The sequence below is a fragment of the Nuphar pumila genome, chromosome 10 (assembly GCF_984573655.1).
Source record: "Nuphar pumila chromosome 10, dmNupPumi1.hap1.1, whole genome shotgun sequence".
Classification (NCBI taxonomy): domain Eukaryota; kingdom Viridiplantae; phylum Streptophyta; class Magnoliopsida; order Nymphaeales; family Nymphaeaceae; genus Nuphar; species Nuphar pumila.
The window spans coordinates 5818664-5842439 of NC_143258.1; the positions used below are offsets into that span (position 1 = coordinate 5818664).

General features: G+C 37.8%; 1 protein-coding gene across 1 annotated transcript; it reads right to left on the minus strand.

The window, feature by feature from the left end:
- Positions 1–16453: 16453 nt before the first annotated feature.
- LOC149823353 (ACT domain-containing protein ACR9-like) lies at positions 16454–20699 on the minus strand. Its single transcript, XM_090018795.1, has 6 exons — positions 20355–20699; positions 18348–18566; positions 18121–18226; positions 17254–17608; positions 16878–17162; positions 16454–16768 (listed from the first exon to the last, which is right to left on the minus strand). The coding sequence occupies exons 1-6, from the start codon at positions 20506–20508 to the stop codon at positions 16622–16624; spliced, it is 1266 nt and encodes a 421-aa protein (XP_089874921.1). The 5' UTR covers positions 20509–20699; the 3' UTR covers positions 16454–16621.
- Between the last annotated feature and the right edge of the window lie 3077 nt (positions 20700–23776).

Consider the following 23776-nt stretch of genomic DNA (forward strand, 5'->3'; position numbering starts at 1 on the left):
AATATCTTCTTTCTTCTATAGGTAAGAGATAATCTCCAAATAAATGAAAACTTACTTCTCATGAAAGATGAAAACTCTCTTCACATGATAATTGAAAACTTTGATAATAAGAAACTTTCTTCACGTGATAATTGAAATCCTTCCTCAAGTCTTCTTCATGTTTGGACTTTCTATAATAGACAATCTTCATTGATTGGATGGACCCAGATCTGGATCCAACTCCTCAACACAATTTATGCCTTTTTTGTTTATCGAAAAAACCATATCCTATGTCACATGGATACAACTGCAGATACATGATACAACCATTTTTATGAAGATTTCAATATGATTTGTATATAAAAAGATACAAAACGACAGGCAAAATGGAGTATCCATGTTACATAGGCCACATCCAATAGAACTTGAGTTCACTGAATTAGCTTAGGTTGAAACCATTTAGTTTGGTGTCAAACTTGGCTTGTCAAAAAAAAAAGAAACAAGCCTCTTGTGCACCCATAATGTTGTAACAAAAGGTAGACTTCAATGTGGTAGAGCCAAGCCACTCATGGTCATTTTCTCAGTTGTGCAACTAAAATGTAATCTTTTCTCAAGCAACTTCCTGATTAATCCCTTAACAAGTTCATGAAGGGCTTGATTTTAAAATTTGTAAACTATTTGCATGGCTTTTCATCTTGGCTTATACTCAAAAACAGCCTAGGATAAACAACACCCTGGTGTCATTTCATCTCAAACACAACCAACACTACAAGAAAACATGTCATTACCGACGATATTTATCATCAGTTATATATGATTTATGGATGACAATAATATAAATGATGGTAAATATCAACGGCAAATGTGTTGACCTTTTACAGTCGTTTATGTTACTATTTTTTACGACAATTATATGTCGGCTCTAAGATGTCGTCGGTAATATTACCCTTAAAGTGACAATAAATATCGTCGGTTATAATAATTAAATTTGATGATAAATATCATCGTCTATATTTACAATCAACGACGATATTTATCGTCATTTCTTTATTAAAAGTGACAATAATTATTGTTGTATTGATATTGAAAAATCATATATATTAAAATAGCCACAGACAAATATCGTCGGCTATATTAGTTAAAACCAACGATAAATATCGTTGGCTATATTAATTTAAGTCAACAATAAATATTGTTGGTTATATATTAAAGTCGATGATAATTATTGTCATAAGGATATTGAAAAATCATACATGTTCAAATCGCCGATGATAAATATTGATAGTTATATTGAAAAATCAATGTTATATATTGTCGCCATTGACTATTGAAAAATCATACATGTTAAAATAGCTGCCAAAAAATATCATCGGCTATGTTAGTTAAAATCGATGATAAATATCATTGGATATATTATTTTAAGCCAACGATAAAAATCATCAGTTATATATTAAAGTCAATAATAATTATCACTGTACGGATATTTAAAAATCATATATGTTCAAATAGCCGGCGATAAATATCAGCGGTGATATTAAAAAACCGACAATATATATCATCACCATTGACTATATATAGTCAATGGTGATGATATATATATATATGTGTGTGTGTGTATGTATGTATGAGCCATGGAAAAAAAATTACAAATATAAACCATGCAAACAATATAGACCCTACAAACAATGCAAATATATCCCTGCAAACATAAAAAAAAAATTATAAATCACACATCCATGACATACAATGTAATATATATACAATGTTCAAATGTTTGATACAATGTTCTCAAAATGTTCAAATCCAAGTAAAGGATCTCCATGCATGTGTCCACACCTGCATAAAAAATTTGAACATGAGGATCTCAATGCAATGTAAACAATCCTAGAACATAGAAAACAAAATTTATATTTAGTGAACAAACTTGAAAAACTAGCTACGTAAAGTAATGTCCTTGTGAGTGGATGTCATGTGAGAGTGACTAAGGACAAAAATTTGACATGAGAAAACTCTCAAAACTTCATTCCAATTAGTATTGGAATTGAAAGAAAATGAATAAAATTAGTTTCTAGATTCCAAGTTGTCGTTAGAATATGCCAATCCAAAAAGAAAATTCATGTACTACAATAAAATAGACTTTTAGTGACAAACTTTTTCCGAAAATAATGACTGAGCAAAGTTAACTAAACTGTATAGACGAACCGTAGGAGAATCAAAGAAGTGGATAATGAAGAAAGAATCTAGAACTTCATCTACTTCTACTTTAATGGAGTCAGCCAAATGGAACCATGGAACTTCAGTGCCTCAAGTTCCCTGCATCTAAAAAATGGAAGTTTAGAGAGAGTTGCAGTAACTAATAACCAGGTAAGTAATATCCAACCAAAAAAGATAAATTTTTTTAGAATTTTAGTATTATTGACCTGTTATTATGTTGTGATCGAGTTTCGTGTCCGAGAGAGAGAGAGAGAGAGAGAGAGAGAGAGAGAGAGAGAGAGAGAGAGAGAGAGATGAAACTAAATACTTAGCTGGAACATAAACTCAAGTACCATGAACAACCAAAAGCTCAAAACTTTGAAAGAGATCCCTAAGGACATCATTTCCATTAATGATAAAAGAAAAAAGCTTGTTTAGATTCAAATCATAACCAATAAAGCTATGATAAGCAACTATTTCAACATAACTAATTAATCAAAACAATACAATGATAGCAATAACTGTATTTAAAAACAGAAACAAGACTGTCATGGTTGTTATGTTCCACAGATTACTTATAAGTAGTATTTATAAAGACTCAATTGGATCAAATGATAACAAAACAATGTCACAACCATCATCCAATAAAAGCACTTATCAAACCAAAGAACCTCAAACTATTAAAGGTGTTCATTATATACCAACCCCAAATCATCAATGAAACACTAAAATATAAGACCATCTTTTTTCATTCACTTTCTTTTCATTGAAGAAAAAACACAGACAAAGCAAAGCCATCCAAACTCAGGTAGAGGATTTCCATGCACGTGTTCACACCTCAATAAAAAAATTGAAAACACTAGCATGTTATTATTCAAAACTGAAACTGTTTAATAATACCTTTTAGCTTGAACTTCGTAATTGTTGTAGTAGCATTGCAACAATTCTCTCAAACTGCGTCAACCTAGCTTCCAATCCTACCATTGTACCCCTCAAGGTGCCCAACTCTGTTTTAGTGGTGTCCAACTCTTCTTTGGAGATTGCCAATTCTTCTTTAATTAATTGAAGCTCATGCCTAAGGGCGTTATTTGATGTATTGGTAGAAGAGCATGCTTGGGTAGGTATGGAAAAACTCCCCATGCCTTTGACATAGCCAAGTCGTGTACCAAAGACCTCTATAAGTATCACAAAATCTTTCATATTGGAATTTTGCGATGCCAAGTATGTCATCTCATGCTGCAACACAAACGTATACTTAAATTAGTTATAGTCAAAACATATAGTTACATATATAAGACCAACAAATAATTCAATTACTTACATAATAGTTGGTTGTTGCATCGCACAGAAAGTTGCCTTTATCGTTTGTGTGGGTTGATCTATACATCCCAATCAACCCAATTTCCTCTCCTAAAGCATTGCTCTAAACATGAGAGAGCAGAATTAAGTTATGATCTATGGTCATATAGAAATAAACAGATCTCTCCAATATGAAAAAATTTCTATCATGCACCTATGAAATCAAACAATTATACATTTTCTCTTTGATGTCGCATATATGATTTTGCCCTACTCATATGATTGACCTTCAATCCATCTCTATCCGGATTTGTTTCATGCACACTTGTCTTTGAAGAATATGCCTAACTTATATAAAGTTGTGAAAACTTATTTGTTGGTAAATCTATGAATTACAACAGACAGTAAGCATTGAACAAAAACATGACAATCATGACTCTTCATTCTCACCATCTTGCTATCATTAATGTTCACACACCGAGTGTTGTTAGATGCATATCCATCATAAAATTTTACCTCTTTTAGCCAACGAAGGCAGTTAGTCTTCTCGGGTCTTACCAATGTCAACACTGCTACCGATATATATGTAAATGTATCATGGCTCTATAGATGCAAATTTCAACATATGCCCATTGCATGCAAATCTCATCATGCATTTTCATTGTCTTTTGTTCAAAGATCTAGCAGTATACTTAACACATTGTCACATACATTTTTTCAATATACATGACATCTAAGTTATGCTTTAACTTCAATGTTGATCAGTAAGGCAATTCTCATAAGATATATCTCTTGGTCCAATTCAACTCGATCTCGCTACCCTTCGGCCTTCTTGTATCCTTCTCAAACAACTTATGTGGACGTTACATCAACTCCATAATTAACACCTCATCTCTAGATAATTTGTTTAGTGCTATCATGCTCTCGTCAGTGTCATCAAATAAATTCTTTTATCATCGACATGGATTATTTCAAGGTAAGTATCATCGATGTCTCATGTAACACGTCTTTCTGCCAAACTTGAGCCATTTATATTTTGTATTTTTGTTACACGTGGGACACACAAGTTTACCCTTAGTAAACCACCCAAATAAGTTTGCATATGCAAGAAAATCATTTATGGTCCACAAGAGTGACACATGTAACTGAAATGTTTGATCTGTGGATGCATCATACATATGCAAGCTATAGTACCATAATTATTTCATATCTTCAATGAGCAGCCGCAAATAAACATCTATTTTATTGTTTGGTTCCCTAGGTCTTAGAATAAGCATGGACAACATCATGAATGGTGATTTTATATACCTCCAAGGGGCAAATTATATAGAATTAACACTACAGGCCACATGCTATACAACGTGCTCATAATTTTGAATGGGCCGAAGCCATCACTTGCCAAGCCAAGTCGTAACATTGCGGGGATTTATCGTGAAAGAGCTATGTTTTTGGTCAAATTCTTTTCATATTATAGAATCATCTAGATGCCTTTCCATCGTCTACACGTCCTTCCTTGTGCCACCTCATTACCTTTGAAATATCTTTTGACATAAATAATTGTCTCAACCTGAGCTTAATCGGAAAGTATCACAAAACCTTTTGAAGTAACTTCTTATATTTACCAATACGATATTTTTTATAGTACCATCTTGCAGTTTCACACTTCGGGCATTTGTCAGATTAACATTTTTTCTTTCAAAACAACACACAATTGTTCTTGCAGGCATGTATTTTTGCATAGATAAAACCCATGTCTTTTTTTATACCAATTTGCTTCATAAAATGAGTTTGGCAAGCTGACCCACTCAATGAACACATCCCTTAACAAGGCAATCATCATATCAAATGACTTCTTACTCCAATTGTTAAGTGCCTCCAAATGAAATAGCCTAATAATGAAAGAGAGTTTTGAGAACTTCTTACATCTTGAATAAAGTTTACACTAAGACAAGTTTCATAGTTTTTTTAACAATCTCTCTTCGTTATCATTGGTTATTGCATCTGATGTAGTAGAAGATTAGTCGAGATTAGAAGACATGTGTATCCCCATATAAACGTCATCCAATAATTCATCTACATCATCATCAACGTCCATAGCACCCTTGATCACATCATCATTTTTGGCATACTCGTACCTACCCTTCGGTACCTCTGTTTCACCGTGGTAGATTCAGTTTGTGTACTCTTGATAAAACATATACTGCATCAAATGAGTGTCTACCACATTTACTTTCAAGTACAATCTTTTATTTCACTTTACGCATGGACACTTGATCCTACCATGGCTATCCATGTGATTACAAGCTAGGTTACAAAACGCTCAAACTATGTCTATGTATTTGAGCTTGTGTCTATCTCTATGAAAAATTCAGCTCTTATCCATCCTGTAACCCCTAGTATAAAAGAATAAAACAAATGAATTAATTAGTCACTTGTTTGAATCCATATAGCATGTACACAACATAGTAATAAAAATATCTTAGTTTTGCAAATATAAGTACCTTAGTTTTGCAAATAAGTATCTTAGCAAGAAACAATATATATATATATAAAGAGAAACAATATATATATAGAGAGAGATAAAAACAACACATATATAAACATATATATATATATATATATATATATAGAGAGAGAGAGAGAGAGAGATCAACTATGCCACAAAGATAAGGGTATGACCATACATGAGCATTAGGGGTGTCAATAGGCCTGGTTTACTCGGACCTGACCCGAACAAAACCCTATAGGGTCCGGGTATGGTGGAAAAAAAGAAGAAGACCCGAGTCCAGACCTGAAGGTCCGATTAATACATGGACCCAAGTATAGTTCATAAAATTTTATACCAGACCAGACCCGAGTTCCGATTAAGACCCGTAATTTTTCAATGTAAAAATGATAAAAAATATGGTTTTACTGGGTATGGTCCGGGTTTGGTTCATATAGTTTTTATTGGGTCCAGGTATGGTTTTTCTTATAGTATACCCGATTAATCTCAGGTTCGGACCTGATACCATACCTGAAAACCTAGTCCAAGTCGGGTTCCACTTAGGCCTGAACCAAACCCAGCCCGTTGACACCGCTAATGCACATGATGCATACGAAAATTTTAAAAAAGAAAAAAGAGGCAGCAATGTAGATTTTTTTAATCAATGTTACTATTTTTTTATATTTTAATACAAAATACAGTTTATCAAAATATTATAAAATGTTATTAAAATTATTAAAAAATTAAAATAATAATCATGTGTCACTGTCCGTGTCAACTTGTCTGGTCATGTCACCAGGGACACCACCAAAATGGCATATCCTTGTGACTAGTAGCCAACAGAGTGGTGATATTAACAGTTCATGTCTCCAGGGCTCGGAAAAGAGCAACTTGTGGCTTGGCTCATATTTGGCTCGTAAAGTGGTTGTTCGAACTTGTGAAATAGGCTCAACAAGCTCAAGCACGAACACCAATGTTCATCTCGTCTCAGCTCATATATTAATAATAAATATGATGGTTCAAGTGTTTGGCCAAGCAATAAGTTTAGAGTTTAATTAATTCTATTGCTTTCAAGTTTGAAACAATTATTTATTATGTAAATGAGCTAGTTTGATCTTGGCTTATTAGGTTTATGGTCCAAATTCTATTGTTTTCAACTTCTAAAAGATATATGTTTTTGTAAATGAGTCTGCTAGTACTCGGTTCGTTTAGCTCAGGCTTTTCATGAGCTCAAACTCGGCTTCGCTCGACACAAAAAACGAACCAAGCTTGAACACCCTCTATTTGGTTCGTTCCCCTGGTTTTGGTTTATCAGCCCTACATATCTCTATGCATGTGTCATCACATGCATGGTGGCAATAACCAATTAACATCACGATAGTGCATCATGATGATGATGGTGATAAAATATGATAGTAGTGTACGTAGCATGCATGAAATTGATGATAGCAGCAGCAGCAGAAGATGATAGACGATAGTTTCAGCAACACAGCTGGTAATGGTGATGCCATGATGATTAAGAAGAGATGAACATGATAATGCAATTTGATAATGCTCGGTAGTATAACATAGTAATGATCATGATATTACGCTTGATAATGCTTCATAGTATAACATAATCCTGAAAGTGGGTCGAATTAATATGGGTTGCCATATGGTCGATCCACATCTACATCTCTCTAAAGAAATCAGGGTTTTGATTGCCTCTAATCTTGCATTGGAGGAAATCTAAGGGCACATTTTTTTTTTTTTTGATAGACAAACTGGGGTTAGGCAGACCCTTACCGGTTATCATAGTTGGCAAACCCGGTGAGTCAACTCGAGAATCGCCCAATTTGACCCGGATTGGACCCCAACTGAGTCACGATTCAGGACGGCCAATCTAACCCATTAAATAAAATTTTTTATTATGTATTTTATTATTTTAATGCATAATTCTTATATAAAGTCACTTGTTATGAAGAATCTAATATTGTTCAATGAAAACAGTTGGTCGCAAAACTGACCTTATGGCCAATTATCATTTTTTTTTTTTGCACTCTTATTTGTGGATGGCTCATCCCACCTAGGGCTGGACAACAGGCTGGGCCCAATGCTGTCAGTATCGGTGCGTATCGGACGATATGTATCGCATTACCAGAAAATTGATACGATACTGATCTGAATTGGCTATTTTTTAATAAATGTAATTAAAAAATAGCTTAAAATTAAATTTTTATACTATTTTAATAGCTTTAACATGTGTTATGTTCTGATTGACATGTAATATATTTTAATTATTTTTGGCCAATTCAGAACTATTCACTTGAGAATTGGTATTGGCATATTCACCTGAATAGTTGGCCAAACGATACCGGGTCTGATTCCGATACTGACAACATTGGGTAAAACCCTAATTGAAAAACTAGGCCCAATCCCAACTCAGACCAGTCAAGCTACAGGCTACCCGCGGCCGCCAGGCCTGATGTCGGCCCCTAATACATCTGTAACCAAAACAAATATGCCCTAATCAAGATCCTAGGGATTTGAGATCCTTGGACCTCGGTCCAAAAACCAAAACAAAACAAAAGGCATCCACGTCTATTATGCAATGTGGATAAGATCTGGTTGCAGGTCAGTCAGCAATAATTTTGAGTCATATCCACTTTCATGTCTGTCTAGATCAATAAATCCATGTCTGATAAATTTATCCTTTTCAAACACATGCATAAACATTATGATATAAAAACTGTGGATGGATCTGATTGGATATGGACTTAGTTTGGATTGGATTCACATTTTCAAGAATCATATCCATATCCATACAGATACCAGGAGATGAGGTTGGCATGAGCCAATAGCATCAAAGGAAGAGCTTCTGTGGGCAAAAAGTGAACAGGCCAATGAAGCAGCACATTCACACTCATCCTCAATACCAAACTCGGTCTGATTATGAGTTTGAACTCGGCTTGGCTCGCCACATGAATGAGCCAAGCTTGAACACTTCAAGCTTGTCTCGTTCAGCTTGTTTACCAGCCCTAGTTTTGGTTAGGGTGTCAACGGGTTGGACCTCTGCCAAAAATGGATGGGTTTGAGACTGGTCTCGATTAAGAGTGTTGTACCAGATCCGGGTCTGAGTCTGATTGGATCCTTCATAAAAAAAACCGTACCCGAGTTTGAATAAGGATTATGTGCAGCAGACCCGGTTCGTACCCATTATTTTTGTTTAATTATTTTACATTGAAAATTATAGATCTTAATCGGTTCTCAGGTTGGAACTGGGTTTGGCAGTCCGTATACGTTGTGGATCTCAAATATCTAACCCAAATAGCCCACCAAGGTGATATCCCATGTGGTAAGCGGTAGGGGTGGCAATCGGGTCGGGTTGGCGGGTCGGGTTGGCAGGTCAGCATACCTCAACCCGAACCGACCCGTTTATTAAACGGGTCGGCTGTGGCAAACACGAACCCGACCCGTTTAATAAACGGGTAACCCGACACGACCCGCCAACCCATTTAATAAATGGGTTGGGTCGGGTAAACGGGTTTTCAGGTTCGCGGGTCGGGTAAACAGGTTTTCAGGTTCGCGGGTCGGGTTGGCGGGTTGACGGATCGGGTTGGCAGGTAGGCAGGTTGGCGGGTCGGGTTGGTGGGTTGACGGGTCGGGCAGCCGGGTTGGCGGGTTGACCCACCCGCCTAACCCGTTTATTAAACGGGTCAGCCGGGTTGGCGGGTTGGCATACCACTACAAGAAAAATGTTAATTAGCGACGGAAATTTGCGACGGATTTTTTCCGTCGCAAATTAGCGACAGATTAGCTAGAGAAAACTTTCTTAATGAATCCGTCGCTAAGTAGCGACGGATTAGCGATGAAAGTTGTTTCATCGCTAATCCGTCGCTAATTAGCGACGAATTAACGACAACAAGTATTTCGTCGCTAATTCTCAATACAAGAAAAACATTTTAGCGAGGGATTTAGCGAGGGAATTTTTCCGTCGCTAATCCGTCGCTAATTAGCGACGGATTAGCGACGGAAAATTTCCGTCGCTAATTTTCGATTTAAACCAAGCGCGAAATTTTCCCTCTCTCCCTGTTTGAAATTTAAATCGACCGCGCTCGATTTAAATCGACCGCGCTCGATTTAAACCGAGCGACGTCGGAGAGCTTATTGGAGAGCATGTACATGAGAGTGGAGGACGGTGACGCCGGAGAACAGTCGGCGATCGCTGGAGGACGTCGGCGCCGGTTGACGGAGGACGACAATGCCGATTCACGGAGGACGGCGACACCGGAGGACGGTCGACAATCGCTGGATGATGTCGGCGCTGGTTCACGGAGGACAACAACGTCGATTCATGGAGGACGGTCGGCGATCGCTGGAGGACGTTGGCGCCGGTTCATGGAGGACGATGACGCCGGTCCACGGAGGATGACGGCGACGCCGGTTCACGGAAGATGACGGTGCCAGTTCATGGAGGACGGCGACGCCGGAGAGCACCGGTTCATGGAGGACGGCGACGCCGGTTCGCGATGAGGCAGAGCGATCGTTATGTGCATGCAATGCCTGTCGGGTGCGGTATAAGTCCGGCTTAGTGCTGCCGGAATACCGCCCGACAAGGATCAATTTTTTTTTATTTTTTTTAAAAAATTTAGCGACAGATTAGCGACGGATAATGTCCGTCGCTAATCTGTCGCAAATTAGCGACGGAATTAACGACAAATAATTTTTTTCGCTAATTAGCGAGCAAAAAATCGCGATGGCCTCTATCCATCGCTAATCCGTCGCTAAGCCGTCGCTAAACAGTTTAGCGACGGCTTAGTGACGGATTAGCGATGGATAGAGGCCGTCGCTAATCCACGGTTTTCTTGTAGTGTACCCCCCAACCCGAACCCGACCTGTTTAATAAACGGGTTACGCGGGTCGACCCGTTTATTAAACGGGTTGGCTTAAGCCCAACCCGAACCCGCCTAAGAGGTGGGTTGGCGGGTCGTGTCAGAAATTGCCACCCCTAGTAAGCGGGGTCCTGTGTCAAGCTGAAGGCCCAAGATCCAATCCCTCAGCCACATAGGGCGGCTGTTGTTCTGGTAGGGGTCGGCCTAACCCCTGCTTGCCTTTCAAATATCTATCTATATATATATATATATATATATATATATATATATATATATATATATATATATATATATATAACTCAAATAATTAATCAGACTCATTCTTTGTTACCATAACTCTGACCTCAACGGATCAAGTATGCATCGGGGATCGGGTCAGACCCGACCCACTGACAGCCCTAGTGTAGGTTGTATTTGAATCGTTCATGATTTGAACCCATGTCCACTCATGGATTTTGTTAGGTAGCTTGACAGTGATGGTCCCGTTTGGAGGCTCTGGACCAATGTTGTCAGTATCGTTATGGGATGAATCAGCCTATTTGTATCGTATCGTATCGGCAGAAAATCTGTACTAAACTGACCTGAACCAGTTAGTTTTAAAAATGGAAAATTATAGTTTTTAAATATTTTAATATTATTCTAATTTTTTGGCAGGTATCTTTCTGTGGTTAAAGATGGCCGATTCAAAATGATTCAACCCTGAATGTGAATCGCCCAAATCCATCCCGAGACGATTCTTACAACAAAAAATGGAAAAAATTTCCCTGACAAACTTAATATAAAATTGTGATTTAACTTTAGATATTGACAGCTAAGAGTTGGCTGCACTACATTTTTGACTCAAAACAAGAACAAACAGAGAATGGTTGATATAGTATGATGTGGTGATGTCCAAGTGTTATTTATCTCTTTGTATTTGAATTTTTTCTGAAATTATTTCTTGGATCAGTCCCCAAGTCCCAACACCAATGCTATTATTGTCCACATTGTCCACATGCCACACAGTGCTGATTCACTAGAGATTTGCTGGTCCTACAATGACTAGGATAGGAACAAACCACAAGGAAATTTCTTTCAATTTTTCTTTTCTTTTCTTTTAGGAAAGAAAATTAGGGATGGCAGTGGACCAGGGCGGAGGCGGGGGACAAGGTCTCCACTAGGGGTGGCAATCGTGTCGGGCGGGTCGACCCGACGGGTTGGTGGGTCAGCATACCTCAACCCGAACCTGACCCATTTATTAAACGGGTCGGATGTGGCAAACAAGAACCCGGCCCGTTTAATAAACGGGTAACCCGACAAGACCCGCCAACCCATTTAATAAATGGGTTGGGTCGGGTAAACGAGTTCTCAAGTTTGCGGGTTGACGGGTCGGGTTGGCGGGTTGACCCACCTGCCTAACCCGTTTATTAAACGGGTCAGCCAGGTTGGCATACCCCTAACACAAACCCGACCCATTTAATAAACGGGTTAGGCGGGTCGACCCGTTTATTAAACATGTTCATTTTTTCCAAACCCGAACCCGCCTAAGAGGCGGGTTGGCGGGTCGTGTCAGGTTTTGCCACCCCTAGTCCCCGCCCTGTCTCAAAATCATACCCTCCATCCCCGCATGGATTTTGATTTTAACCTCCATCCCCACCTCTATCTCCATTTCATGTCCTCCATCCCCGGTCCAAACGGAGCGAGGCAGGGCTGAGCCCCGTTTCTCCTCTGTCCATTGTCCACATCTCTAAGGAAGGATCGGGGACGGGGCAGGGCGGGAGAAAGTGTAAGTCCATCCTGCATGAGTTTTGATTTTAACCCCATCCCTGTTTCATGTCCTCATTCCTCAGTCCAACGGGCGGGGCCCCGTTTCTCCTCGATCCACTATCATCCTTAAAGGAAATGAGTTGGTGCTTGCCCACTTGTCTTGGTGATAAGATAAGACCTACCTCACATGGATACAGCTAAAAGACGCAGAAAGACATCATGCTTGTAGTTATAAGATGATGTCCAAACCCTTTAGCATTTTTTACACAACAAGAGTAATGCGTCCATGATAAACCCATTTGGTGCTAAATCGCGTGCTAAATGAGGTTTTCAGCTTTTTTGGTGCTTTTTATGATGTTTTAGCCCTATAAGTATGTTGGGCATGGTCGATTTACTAAGAATCCACACTTGAATCATGTGTTTTTTTTATGAAAAAAATGATATTTAGAGCCTAAAAAAAATTATAAAGAATTTAGACCCTTGATTTTTTGAACTTTATAAAAACTCACCCATGTATTTGGAATCAAACGCTTCAAGAGCTGATCACTATAAAACCAAGAACATAGATCACATTTGTAAGGTCATAATTTAAAAATAAAATGAAAAAAAGCTTTAAAAAAACCCATTTAACACGCGGTTTAGCACCGACCCATTACTCTACAGAACAGTTACATGTTTAAAAAGCGATAAGTTTCAACTCTTTCGCAGAAAAAAAAAACTTGATGCCTACAGAAAAAGAAGGAAAAGAGATAGAAAAGAATATAACGTGGTTCGGTCAATATGAGCTACGTGACTACATCTACGGTCTAAAGGATCCCTAAGAACCCTCTCTTAGCTCGGTTTATTCATGTGTTCTCTTACTAATTTTATGCAAGTTGTACCAAGCTAGATTAAAATCAAAAGGTTTACAAAATGAAAAAAAAAATAGTCCTTGATTATCGTTTAATTAAAATCAGGTTGATCTTCCAAAACGTCTTTTCCAGAATGGAAATCTCCCAGAATTGACTTGTTTTTCTTTCCCTTATTCTCACATGGCCATAGGTTGAAAAGATTGTCCCTTGCTATTTCTTTGGTTTCCTTGAATGAATGATTCTTTCCTTGTCTGTTTTGATTGTTCTCAATGGAAAAATCATTTTTGCCTTGAGTTTGAATCTTTCCTTTATTACCATTACGGGCTCTTGACATAGAGAGACCATCTTGATCTTTACTGCTTAGATAAGAGTTGCACTTACCTTAGGTGGTCTTGTTTTCCATAGAGAAAACAATCAAATCCTTGTGAGAGATCAACTTTCCTTGAGTTAGATTCTTGCCTTGTTGAATAATAGGCGTGGGAACTGACTTTCCCATAAGAAAGTTGATTCAAATTAAAAAAAAACATTGGATTTATTTCCAAAACAGTTTTTATTTTTTGATAATCAAGCTGGAGTTCGACGGACCCCTACCTGTTCATTGCTCTTATGTCAATGGGTGTCTGTCTAGGGTGATCTTTCCAAGTCTTGGTCATTCCCCCTCTCGCTAACCGTGCTAGGTTTTTAATCAAAAAATGAGCTTATAGTAATTATAACTAATGTTAATCCTATCAAAACTATACAAGGTATCTAACAACTTAGACAACTGTCGTTTTGAACCCCTTACCTTTGGCGCTTGTAAAACTCGATGGTAGAGGTTCATTCGGCTTGTTTTTACGATGACATTGTGTTTCACTCTAACATTCTTTAGGATTTTTTAACCATGCTGACCATTCTCTATCCTCCAACCTCCCATCCTGTGAAAAAAATGCGAACCGTATATCCAATGTACCATTTGATTAATAACCGATATCGGGTTTGGTATTAAGTTTTGCATTAAAATTTGAAACCGAATCCAACTAAAACCCCTACTCCATTAAGTGTAAATACCAGATTTTAAGCTAATCGGATCCAAATTTAGTTTCTTTTCATTTGAAACCGAATCCGATTGGGCTAAACCCGATTAAATAAGATAAGGTCTAAATCCAACCTCAATCTGAACCATTTACATCCCTAAGAGTATATCGTTCATGGCCATCGGAGAATGGTGTCTTTTTTTCTATGAGAGTTACTGGACATAATCATCTTCAATTTCATGGCCAGGCAATAACAGTTTGAAGTGTTAGACCCACGCAACTTATCACGTAGCCTCAGACATATAAAAAAACGAACCAAATTGGTACGGACAAGAAGCAAGTTGGTCTGACCGCACTATGACCCGTCCACATCCAGGTTGAACCCAGGCAATATAGCCAGATATTGTTCGAACTAATACATTCAACTCGTTCACTTAAATACAGGACCACCTGTGCTTGACATCCTTGTCTTCAAAGGTGGCTTATGATCAGGGTATGAGGACAACCTTGTGGGTCACACGTTCACATGCCACCAAAACTCACGCAAGATTTTGGACCACGGACATGCAAATGTCTGGACACAAAAAGTGGCCCTCAATAGTACCATGCTAAACTCGTCAACAGGTCAGATTGAGTCAAAAGACTCAAAACAACTTGCACCATGAAATCTTATATCTTTTGTACATATAAACAATTTTATATACGGGTTAGTATTTAGGGTTATTAAAGTCAGGGAACTACTACACTAAAAATCATAGGTTCAAGCTTTATTGCCTCAATCTGACCACATAGATGGTTTGTTTGCTAAAAATCAAACCTTGGATTGTATGATTTTGATCCAAAAATATTATTTTTTAAGTCGTGAAATGTTAATGTATTATGGGCATTGGCAGTTTATTTTTGAAGCCCCTGAGAAACCTGCTTACACGCACATTGACATGATGCAAAACTCATTTTCAAATAGGTGTATATATATATATATATATATATATAGAGAGAGAGAGAGAGAGAGAGAGTGAGCAATCATAGGGCCCAAATAGAAAAAGACCACACACAGAGACACACATATACAGGAGCTAACGACCACAGCTTTCAAGAAAAGTTGCACTTATTAATGTTAGGAGATGGAAGCCATAAACACTTTTCTTGCTTTTCTTGCAGACATGATTGACAAAATCCAAATGGATGACTCAGATAACCAACAAGATAAAAACTGGATATCCAGGACAAGACGATGACCAATGCACGGTTGAGGTATAAACAAAAGGATGGAACAAATTAATTTTATGCAGAAGACGACAGATTCTCACCTGATTATTTTAACCAAACCAAAGAACCAACTCATTGCTGTGTATTCTTCACATGGGGGACAGAGAGTACAGACAAACAAGGACTAATACAAAGTGCACAGTATCATGACAGAGGCTGGAAAATTATTGAGAGAACTCCGATCGTTCAATCAAAAGCATCATTAGCCAATGCCAAATTGATGCCTGATGTGCTGTTCCAGGGATGCATGATGCAAGTAAAAAATGTAGACCGCTTACAGCAACAAGCCAAAATTTGTACATATTAAAGCGGGTAAATATTTGATACTAACGAAGGTACAAAACTACCGAGGTGGAAATCATAAGCACAAGCTGGATTGAATTAATCCAAACACACAGATGTGTTCAAAAGAACATGATTTTTCGAGCTATCAAATTTTGATACATTGCGGGCTGTTGATTTTTGAACCCCTCGAAAAACCTACTTACATGTCAAGGTTACGTGATTCAAAAACCATTTTCTACCAAACCAATCATCTAGATCACATTTGTAAGTTCCGTTATGCAAAAAAAGAAAAGAAATGAAGGGTGATTTCTACTTAATAGTTCTGTACCTTCATTAGTATGAAATATTTACCCTACTCAGGGTGATGATATCATATGGAAACCGAAGCTGAAATTGCAGAAGAAAACAAAATGCTTGAGGAACTTTCAAATAACATGACAAGCTACTCTAGAAGGTTCATAATGGGCTGTACAGCTGGATCTCTTTTTCTATTCCTCATCTGTTTTCTGGTGGTTCAGTATAATACAAAAGGAAAAGCTCTAAAAGAGAAGCGTTTAACATTATACCCTTAGCCATTTCCAAGGAGGTGGATCATCATGAAACATTGCAGGGATTGATCCACTGCCACATTCACCAACCCATCAGTGTTCTCCTCACTCTGTCAGCAATCTGTTTTCTTGCTCGATCATTACTGAGAGAAAACTCACGGGTGTCATCCAAAAGGAACCTGTAAACTTCCCATTGGCGTTCAGGTGTAGAATGCCTCCCAATCTCAGCCTAAAACAAAAGATAACAGGCTTACCATGTTAACTTATAAATGCCAACCATCAACTCTCAAGCCATGGCAAGGTGAAACACTTAAAAGACTTGGAGCATTTGCTCTTACCGAAAAAATACAGATACCGAGCAGTTTCAGGGCAAGCGTAACATCATAAAAGACACGAGGCCGTCCCTTTCCACTTAACTCAACCGGATTGGCAACCAGGAGCTCGGTATCAGGCCCACGGCTGGCAATCGTCAGCCGTAATGGGTAGAGCATTTCCATCCTTAGTCGTGAAAATAAAGCCTTCTGCTTCTCGGGATCCATCATCTTTTTCTCATCCGTTTGCAGAACAAACAGTTCCACCTCACAGCATCCTTTGGGATTAGATGAAAACCGCCCATGAGCTATCTGAACAAGAAAAATCAAACTCAAAGAATCAGTAAAACCATTTAAAGTAGAAAACAATGAAATGAAAAGGAAAGAGAAGCAAAGAAATAACCTTGATGTTGCAGTCCTTCAAGGTTCTCATTATATCGTAGAGAAGACCCTTCTGTTTGAGACACTGTATTTGAAGTAAGGTATGAGAAGGACTTAAAGAATTATCTATGGATAAGGTAGCCTTCTTGAGGTGCAAAATGTCTGGAACAAGGGCTTGCGAACAAGTTCCAGTGTCTGATAGATCAGAGCCAAATAGCTCATCTGCAACAGATGGGGGCAATGAAGAAAATCCGTGCTGATAAGATTCATATTCTGGACCAGCCAGATGAAGCTCACAACTTTGACAGGATTCACCCAAAACCTCAGTTAACCTTTCACACGTGTCTTCCCGTCTTTGTTTGGTATGCAACAGTTCCCTGATACAGCCCAAGAAAAAAAAAACTATGTAAGCGGACAGCAACAAATTTTTTGTAACTAGCCTTGGATCCACGCCGATGTAGAACTTGGTAAAAATAGCATGCATGAAGATCTTGTAATCTAAATACAGGAATTAAAGCATGTTATGAAATAATCATCAAACCATCATCGTCTCTTCTGCATGCATACATATATAGCACACCAAGCAGAAGCATGTATAAAAAGCATGCAGCTTTTAATCAATCAATCATAAACAAATAAATAAATAAAATCAGATAGTATGGATTGGAAAGGAGGATAAATTCCATGAGTGATGAAAGGGATGTGAATGAATCTAAATAGAAATGCATAAATAAGGGGGGGATCCAATATGCAGACTGTAGCAACTGAGGCCAACCTCAAGCACGTCTAACCAATTTTTGTGTCAAAAAAAATCTTACAAATCTAAACACAAGAACCTCAAAATGAACAAAAAAGGAATGGAAAAGCAAAAAGATAAGCAAACAATAACCTGCCATCCGTGATGAAGAAGAGGTCAACTACACCTCCATCAGGAGTTGTTGACACTTTAACTCTGTGAATTGTAAGCTCGAGTTCAGTGAGAACATGAGTAACATCTGTTATAAAAAAGGGAAGAGAAATAAAAGGACCTCAGTGACAATGTCACATCCTTTGCCAAAAAAGGGATCTTTGCAAGGGACAAACATATAAAAAAGTGAGAAATTGAAAGATAGTTACCATGTAAAAGTTCCTTCCGGTCTGAACAGATGAACTTCAACAAGTAGACAGGAGAATTCTGTGGTTTTGCCTCAGGGATATAGTAAATTGGAAAAAAACATGAAGGGCATGCAGATAATAGCCTGGTATTCAAGTTCGACCATCCTATGGGTCTTAAGGACCCGGATCGAGGCAACACCCAAAATACAATGTAGCACCATTTTCCATCAGTGGAAACATCTAGCAAAAAGTTTATCAAATCGATCAGAGTAATGATAGAAAATTACAGCTTGAACAACATTTATTCGATCTAGCAACAAGAAAAAGGTTTCTTTATGTTTTAATTACTTAATTTCCAAAACAAAATCTAAGCTTCATCAAATTGATAGTACAGTCACAAATTATTATAACAAGATATCCCAAGAAAACCCCCCAAAAATGTAAATCCCATATTGATGCTAGAACTGATTCAGAATGTCATATCTGAAGCAGGAAGTAATACCACTATTTCCACATTAAAGAACAGATGTTGTGGCCTTGATTGCTTAAAAAATGATAAAGCAATACCATTTATTACATAACCAACAAAAAGAAAAACATGAACAAAAGAAGCAGAACAAATATCACTGGAAAAAATATTACTTCCCCCTATGTGAAAACCAAATTATCTCAAATTCATTCTCATCTCTAGAACCATGATTTCCAGATAAGTACAGCATACTAGATCGGATTATATCACCAACTTCCCATCGCCGTGTCCCTCATTTTTCTTGTTCATTCTAAATCCAAACTAGAAAGCAATGACCACAAACAGTACAAAACTCAATCTCCACATTTTTGCAATATTTTTTTTTTCATTAAATAGAAGAGTACGATAAAATCCAACTGTAAAATTTAAGATCTCTGACAATCCATAACGACCAAACAGAAATAATTTCTGGATATGTAAAGGAAAAGGAGCAACTACTCCTCCATCAATCAACAACCTTGATATGGAAGATCAAAACACCTCACCAACCACATGACCTCCTCCACTCATGAAGCTACTGATTACAACTATCTTGATAAAAGCACTTAAACGAATAACCAATTTCTGCATTTCTCCGAACTCTAAAATTTTTTAATAATTGGAAAAAACAAACAAGATGAGATGAAATTACTGGTCAGCATCACCTTTCGTGATCGGTTATGAATTCAAGAAATTTCCTAAATAAAAAAAAGGAGGAATTCCAGATCCTTAGAACCATAAACTCTCCAAAAGATGGAACAAGGAATTCTGAAAAACTTCCAGCTATCCGCATCACGGCCGCAAAGGAGATTGCCAAACCAAGAAAATCTTAAGAATTCTCTCAAAAAAGTTCCAGACTCTACGTTTCTAAGAAACCACCAGTACGACGTCGCCGGAAAACCTAGTATCATCCATTCACGACATTGAGAAATTCAAGAGATTTCCAGGAATCAAAGAAGAAAGAAGCATTCACTTACTCCAAGGAACCCTAAACATTCCAGAAACGGAAGAATCATTAAGGGAAACCTCATCTCCACACCTCCCACCCTCTCAAAGAAACTCAAGCAATTTGGAGGAACCGAAGAAGAAGAAAAAAAAACAGAAAAAGAGGAAAAAGTTCGCTCTCTACATCCCTAGAAATCCTACCTTTCAATAAACGGCATAATAGAACGGCATTCTCGGAAAACCGCACCTCCTCCGGTCACGCAGCGGCCGGACATTCTCCACCTCCGGAAACAATAAAAGAAAAAACTCGCACTCTCCAATCTCACCAAATCCCTATCCTTCCAGAAAATGAAAAAGAAAGAGCCGGGATCCGACGACGTCTCCGTCTCTCCACACCTCATCTGCCCTCACCGGACCCCGAAACTCCAGAACCTCACATCCACAGACCGCAAAGAGAAAGACGCACTACTCCCTACAACCTATTTCGACCAACAAAACCCTAATTTACGAAGAAAACGAAATGAAAGAAGATAATCCTCCGGAAAAAAACGACCGACGCCACCGGAAACTCTTACCTCCGCGGCTGATGCTGAGCCCGAACTCGAGGATTATCCGGCAGAGGTCGCACCCGAGGCCCATCTTGTTCGGGCAGTTCACGGTGATGACCGTCGGCTCGCCGTCATTCTGGCTCGGCCGGATGAGCACGACGTCGTCGCACAGCACGCCCATTCCCGCCTGAAAAACAGGAACCGCCTCCCTCGCCTTCCCACGAGAAGGAAAAAAGCAGCGGTTTTCCTGCTACGGACGAGAAACTCCGGCCATAAGGGATCGGCAAAACGAGGAAAGTGGGAGCTAGGGGGCCTTCGCTGGAGGAATATTCCGGTGGAAGAAACTGTCCGTACGCCGGGAAGCGGGGGGAGGGAAAGATTGCCGATATGGGGCAGCGCCCGAGCCTTCGGCTCTCCTTATAGGAAGTCCACGTCATTAAGTGACACGTGGAATAATCTAACCTTACCAAATGTTGGGCCCATGTTCGGTCGATGGTTCCGAGTTCGCCTGCGAGATACAAGCGGTAGAAACGGGGCTAGGTCGGACCTTTTTTTTTTGGATTTATAACCCGAAGAAACCTCGCTGTCGATCAGCCTGTCATACCCATAGTGACAAATATAGCGAGATTTATGAAAAATCTCGCGATAATATCGCGAGAAATTGCCAGAAAGTTTAAAATGGCAATTTCTCGCTAGATTTTCTAAATATCGTGAGATTTATGAAAAAACATAAATACCGTGATTTAAACATGATATTTATGTTTTAATCGGTTATTTATTGCGAAAAAATTGTGTATTTTTATTTTAAAATAATTTTTATATTTTTTTAATTTATTTTTTATTGCCAAGATTTTGCTGAAAAAATGCGAGATTTCTGAAATTATATATATATATACCTTCAAGTATGTGTTTTAAAAATTAAATTTATTTGAGTTTTATTTAACTTTCTGTATTTTAAATTTTTTTTATTAAAAACCCTATGCAATGAAGAAAATTTCAAGTATGTGTTTTAAAAATTAAATTTATTTTGAGTTTTATTTAACTTTTTGTATTTTTTATTTTTTTTTATTAAAAACCCTATGCAATGAAGAAAATAAATGTGGAATATGTGAATATAAGATAATTTGTAACCCAACCCCGCCCAGCTCGAATGAAGCTCATGAGTCGAACGGGCAGGCTGTGGGCTTTACACATTAAACCTGAGCCTGATCGGGACCGCACTTAGGTCCCACCAGGTTAGTCAAAGGGTCAGGCTTGACCAGACCCAGTCCATCAAAAACCTGGTCAAGCTCGTCCACTAACCGGGCCGGGCCAGCCCGACCTGCCGGTTGTTCAGACCTAGTTAGAAAGCAGGGGTGCAAACGGATCAGATATGATCAGATCAATCCAGAACTGAAGCCTAATCGAGACGATCCGAATTGGTTTATACGTGATTTAGCAGAGTTGAATCCGGATTAGGGTTTGAACTGAAAAACATGAGGTGTTCAAGCTGAACTCATTTTTGTGGGGGAACCAAGCCAAGCTCAAGCTCAAGCTCAAGTTCAAGTTCATGATCTAAATGAGCTGTTTACTAGTTGGCTCGTTTGCCCAACAAGACATATTGTTCAATGTTAGAATTAACAGGATTTGAACTCTTGATCGATTGAGCCAAGCTCGAGCTAACTCATTTACAAGAAAAGTGCATGGCTTGAATGCTTGAGGCAACAGGGTTTAGACTCTAAACCTACTTCTGTAGTGTTTGATCAAAGGTGGTTCAACTCTGCATGGTTCATGCATGCTAAGTTTGGCTCGAAAAACCAATGGGGGCTCAGCTTGTCTGGTAGGAGCAGCTAGTGCATGTCACCTTGTGTTGAGGCGTTGCAGGTTCAAAACACAATGGTATAGTTGTATAACTGATAAGGGTCGGCCTAACCCCAGCTTGCCTTTCAAAAAAAAGGTTGGCTCAAAAAGAATATATACATATTTTATAAAAAGTTTGATATTTTGGAAGTATACCAATGGGGCTCCACTTGGTTGGTAGGAGCTGTCAATGTGCGTCGCCTGATGGTGGGTGGGACGTGTTCAAACCCTAGTGGTATGTTGACTAATAATTGATGGGGTCTGCCTAATCTGAGTTTGCCTTTAAAAAAAAAATTATGTATTATTAAGTAGAAATCACCATTTTCTATTTTTATTTTCTTGCAAATCAAATTTTATAGATGTGACTTGCATGGTTAGTTTGATAGAAAATTGGGATTTGGATTATGTGATTGTAATGTATATATAAGGATCTTTAAGAGATTCAAAATTAACAGCTCACCACAAGTAAAAAAATAACAACACAAGGTGCCTTATAATTTTTGAAATTGGCCTTATGTTCACAAGGGTTTTACCAACATAAGGGTAGCCAATGTACAATCGTTGATTTTGAGAGGGGTTCCTTGAATTATAAAAAAAAAAAACTTTTTTGTATAATAAATAAGATATGGCAAAAAATGATGTGTTTTTTGAAATGCCTTATAATTTTTGAAATTCGCATTATGTTCAAATTTATAAATTTTGGCTTTAAAAGAATCTTGTTATCCTTTGAAGAAGCTACTTTCCTCAAGTTAGCACAATATGTCAGTAAGCTCAACGGGTATCATGAATTCTTACTAAAAAGTAGATTCACACATTTTTTTTGCGGACTTCGCAATGTTCGCATGACCAAACTTGTGAACTTCTTGTAACTGAAACCTGTCGTAGCTTCGTAAATATTTTACTAAATTCACATATATTATATGAAGTTCGCAAGACCAAATCTACGAACATAATATAATTGAATCATCTCAAAACTCTACAAACTAACTTCTCATACATAGTACGAAGTTCGCATAACCAAATCTGCGAACTTCATGTAACTGAAACCTAGAAACTTCATATTTTTTTTACTAAATTCGCATATATAGCATGAAGTTCATATAACCATATATGCAAACTTCCTATGACTGAAACTTGTTGTAACTTCATAAATATTCTACTAAATTTGCATATAGAGTATAAATTTTACATAACTGAATCTACAAACTTAGTGTAACTAAAACCAGTCGTAACTTCATAAATATTCTACTAAATTTGCACATACAATATAAATTTCGCATAATTTAATCTATAAACTTTATATAACTGAAACATGTTGAAACTTCTCAAATATTCCACTAAATTTGCATATATAGTACGAAGTTCACATAGAATTGTATGGATTTTTTTTAAGTAACTGTTTCTCAAGAAGATCAACAAATATAGAGCGGTCTGCACAATTTTTTTTATATTTGCATGCTTGATGAATTATATATATAGTCATTTTTTGCCATATTTGCAATGACCTTATTTGCAAAGTTAGTACCTTATTTTCTCTCAAATATGTAAATTTCCTCCAAAATATATGAAATATGAAATTTTGCCTAAAATATGTGAATTTTCTCTCAAAT

Bases quoted from the DNA above. Each gene is read 5' to 3' on its own strand.
- LOC149823353 (XM_090018795.1), bottom strand. From the start codon at position 20,508: ATGGGCGTGCTGTGCGACGACGTCGTGCTCATCCGGCCGAGCCAGAAT. The intron at 18,567-20,354 runs GTAAGAGTTTCC...ACTTTTTGCTAG, and splicing joins GCTCAGCATCAGCCGCGGAG to ATGTTTCCACTGATGGAAAA. The intron at 16,769-16,877 runs GTAAGAGCAAAT...CTTTTGTTTTAG, and splicing joins TCGGTATCTGTATTTTTTCG to GCTGAGATTGGGAGGCATTC.